Here is a 4,604-nt window from a genome sequence, read left to right as displayed (position 1 = left end):
TCTCTCTCTCTCTCTATCTATCTCTCTCTCTCTGCTTTATGCTTGTGGATTAGAGCTAAGCTCTCTCCACAGCAATAGAATAGTTAACTACAGAAAAGTAACTAAAATGACACTCAGTGATGATCATAACTTTCTAAATGACTATAAATACATAAGAAAACATTCAATCATCACAGAATGAAGTGCCAAATGTTCTTATGTCACTTCTCAACCATTAGACTATCAAAGACTCAAAGTCTGGCCGAAGAACGGTGAGGGTGTGGACAAACAGACATTCCTCACCACTTAGACACGAAGACACACTGGTACTAACACACTGGGGAGAATTAGCCTTCTCCTGACAAAACTGAATGTTGGCGCCCACAATTCAGTGGGAACACGAGGGTAAGTTCCTTACAGAAATCTTTGTACAAGGGTGTCTGTAGAAGATGCATTCAGATGTTCATGGTTGTGTTGTTTGGCAATAAACAGAAGCAATCTAAGTGTTCAGTAATAGAGAAGAAGGAACTTAGACATAAGCCTAGGAGAGAATACTAAATATCTCTTAATGAATATGAAGTAAACACAACCATATGCATCTAAGTGTGGCTAGATTCCAGAAGAACACTGAGCACTGTGGTGGGGCATTCACCTGTGGAATCACAGGTGAGAGAGAGTGATGATGTGCATCTGTATCTTTAAAATGCATGGTCACACTACATACTACCTACTACATACTACATACTACATACTATCCATACGTGCAGATAGAATGATGTGGATGAGAACAACAGTGAGGATGAGTGGTGCTGGGTTATGAAGGGCTTCAAAGGGATCTGGGTGTGTGGCTTCATTGACAGAGTGCTTGCCTGGCATGCACTAAGCCATGAGGTCAATCCCCAGCACACACATGTAATCCCAGAACTCAGGGTGAGTGAACCAAAAGTAAGGATCTATGAAAAGGCTCACATAGAAACCCACTAATCAGCAAGCCAACTTCAAAATATAATTTTAAAAGAGTTCAAACAGAATTACTGCACAGGAGAGGACAACACCACTCCAAGAAAACATAGGTTATTAAATGTAGGGTTAAGGACCCCTGAAGGTCTTCAAACACCAGGGGCTATTGTGGTTGCCCTTGGCCACCCACCATAACTGCATGGTAAAACCCTGTTGCTGAATACACCATGCATCTGACTGCAGGACATAGAGAAATAAGACACACCAAGAGCCATCCGCTCCACTGGCTACATTTCACAGTTTCTAGACAAGCTTCTGAGAGAAGCTTGGTCTTATTGAATGCTAGACCCTGCGTGAGGGAACATCAACCTGACAGGCAAGATATTCCTACTGGCACAATAGTGGCATGACCATTACAGGGTAACTAACTGATTTCTGGTTGGATTTGAGCCCTACTCCACAGGAGAGAGATCCATGCTTGATACCATAAGCACGGTCAAAAGACCATGGCTGGGTAAGTCATAGGCCTACCTATGTAGATAGAGTCCATCTAGGTAGAGTCTGCTATTATAATTTTGCTAAATAGCTACATTATCATTGCTTTCTAAATATTTATGCTTATTTCTAGCCCTAGACTTCTCTTAATCTTAGTCAAAGATACTTCTCTCTGTGTGGCCAATCAATGCTGAGGTCCATGACCAGTCCTGACCAGGGCATCTTTATCAACTCATCGCCACCAAGGCTAAGGGGACACACGGAAGAAGAGAATGTGGGAGCTGGAGAGCAGGAAGCAGCTCTCTGCCTTGACATGGCTCTTGCCCTCACGGATGCACAGCAGCCATGGTACCTGGAACAGGCTGCCACAAGATCAAGCCAGCCACGGTTCCAGCACATGCGAAGCATGTGCTCTCCAGGCCCTTACAGTTGACAGCTGCTGGGGAGGAAGAGGTGTTCTTTCTTTAAATGTGCGGCTACTAGTAGACCTCCCATGCTCCAGAGGGCGCTCACACACCCTTACACTTATGGGTAGCTCTAATCAGACTAGTAGACCTCCCATGCTCCAGAGGGCGCTCACACACCCTTACACTTATGGGTAGCTCTAATCAGACTAGTAGACCTCCCATGCTCCAGAGGGCGCTCACACGCCCTTACACTTATGGGTAGCTCTAATCAGACTCAGTGGGTCATCAAGAGATAGAGCATGGATCATTAAAAAGGACATATTGGGGGCAACTTAGGGATGTAAGTTGGAAGAAGAAAGGGGGTAGTTGTGGTTGTGTTTCATTGAATAAATGTGTAAAGTCTCAAGAATAAAGAAAATTATCAGGTGTGGGGAGAGAGGGATGGGAGAGAGTGGAAACCATGGTGGGGGGCATCTCTGGGACTAGCTGGAGACATGGGATGGAGGAGGCTCCCAGGAGTCTATGGGGGTGACCCTAGCTGAGATTCCTAGCAGTGGGGGATAAGGAGACTGAAGTGGCCACCTCCTGTAGCCAGGTGGGGCTTCCAGTGGAGTGAAGGGATACCAACTCACCACAAAAACTTCTTTTCAAAATCTGTCCTGCCTACAAGATGCACAGGAATAGAGATGGAACAGATATTGAGGGAACGGGCACCCAATGACTGGCTCAACTTGAGACCCATCCCATGGGAGAGAGCCAACCCCTGACACTATTCATGATGCTCTGCAATGCTTGCAGACAATAACCTAGCATAACTGTGTCCTGAGAGGCCTCAGCCAGCATCACCCAAACAGATGCTGAGACCCACAGCCAAACATCAGGCAGAGCTCAGGGAGTCTTGTGGAAGAGTGGGGAATAGCATTGAGTAAACCAGAGAGGTCAAGGACACCAGAAGAAGACCTACAGAGTCAACTAACCTGGGCCCGTGGCGACTCAGAGACGGAACCACCAGCCAAAGAACATGTAGTGTCTTGACCTAGTCCCCCTATACATTTGTAGCAGATGTGCAGCTTGGTCTTCATGTGGGTCCCCTAACAACTAGAGTGGGGATGGTCCCTGACTCTGTTGCTACCATTGGATCCCTTTCCCCTAGCTGAACTCCTGGCAGAGCCTCAGTGAGAGGGGATACACTGGGTCCTGCTGGGACTTGATGTCCCAGGCCAAGGTGGTACCCAAGGAGGGGAAGGGGTAATGAGGGAGGGATTTGTGAGGGTGGGACTGGGAGGAGAAGGGGAGGGGCTTTGATCAGGATGTAAAGTGAATGGATAAATTAATTAATTAAAAGTACAAGATCTCTTTTTTAAAAATAATTTTTTAAAGAAACAAAGGGATATAAACTTTTAAAAGAGTCTCTTCATTCACTTAAGGAAAACACTGGGATATGGTAGTTTGGTACTTTTTTATATTTGTAAATTTAAAATTACTTTTTCCAATCAATCTACCACATGGCTTCTTAACTCCAACCGGCGGCCAAGAAGAAGAAAAGTGAAATCAGCTAAGGTCAGGACAGGGGTGGGAAGGAAGCTTGGAGAGTCTACATGCTGCTAGGACTTCCTGTCATTAAAGAGAATGAGGAGTTCTGAGAGTGAGGTAAAACCCCTGTGGTGACCATGCAGGACCCTTCTCCAAACACCCAGCTCACCTCTCGTATGTGCCTCTTCAGGTGCATGTATACACTCTGTCCAGTTTTCCGAAAATGTCTTTCAACGTGTTCCCTTCCAAAGGCCAAAAAGGTATTCATGCATACATAGAGTCCACCTTCAGAGTTCTAGAAGAAAGAGACAGGGTACAAAGTTACCAAGGACACCTGGCCAAGTCATCAAGATACAGACAACTGGAGGAAGTAAATGATGAGGGTCAGCCTCAGCAAAGGGTCACAGTGACTCTCATAGGTATCTGCTGGAACCGCGGATGGCTTCACTCTCACCCCAGTAGAGCTCCGAGCCTATTAAGTCAGGTTACTTTCAACCCAGGTGAGATACTACATGTGTCAGGAGCTAGGAACTGTTGCATGTCATGAAGCGCATCTGAGTTTTCAGTTTGAGTGGAACTTCTGGGTTTATGTGAGTTTCCAGGAGAAATCGTTAAGGAGAGAGACCTTCCCTGACCATGGGCTACAGCAGCCTGTAGGCCATGGGCTAGGTGGAATAAAAGGAGGAGGAAGAGGAGGAGGAGGAGAAGGAGGAAGAGGAGGAGGAAGAGGAAGAGGAAGAGGTGGCAGCCTATAACTCTTGTCAGTCTCTGTTTCCTGAACACAGTGTGGTGAGCAACTTTGTTCTGCCACACACAGCCCTACCACAACATTCTGCCTCACCAGAGACCACAACAATGGAACTGGTCAACTATGGACTGAGACCTCTGAAATCATGAGCCAGAATAAATCCTTCCTTGTAGGCATAACGTTATTGTGCACTGTGTAAAAATTATCCCTGTATTATTCAAATGACGATTTCTCTGCTCCCATATCTGATTGCAATCCAGACGTGGCATTGTAATGATTATTCTAAGACTCTCCTGTCTCAATGCTGGGTAAGCATTGTTCCCCATTGGTTCTCCAACGTGTCAATAAAGGCTGATCAGCCAAAAGCTGAGCAGAGGAGCGAATAGGACTGGACTTCCAGCCCCAACCAGGGGAAGGGAAGAGAAAAAGGAGGAGGAAGGGGAGGAGGGACAGAAGGAGGAGGAGGAGGAGGAGGAGGAGGA

The 4,604-nt window shown here is 46.3% G+C and overlaps 1 protein-coding gene across 1 annotated transcript in view; it reads right to left on the bottom strand.

The window, feature by feature from the left end:
• Window positions 1–4,604, bottom strand: part of Usp13 (ubiquitin specific peptidase 13) — a 105,147-nt gene that overhangs the window by 81,068 nt on the left and 19,475 nt on the right. Inside the window, exon 2 of the mRNA XM_021196023.2 lies at window positions 3,544–3,669. Coding sequence (XP_021051682.1) covers window positions 3,544–3,669 — 126 coding nt within the window. The remainder of the gene's footprint in view (window positions 1–3,543; window positions 3,670–4,604) is intronic.

Source organism: Mus pahari, chromosome 4 (genome assembly GCF_900095145.1).
Source record: "Mus pahari chromosome 4, PAHARI_EIJ_v1.1, whole genome shotgun sequence".
Classification (NCBI taxonomy): domain Eukaryota; kingdom Metazoa; phylum Chordata; class Mammalia; order Rodentia; family Muridae; genus Mus; species Mus pahari.
Note: the sequence above shows the minus strand (reverse complement) of the source record. Positions and strands in the feature narration are given on the sequence as shown.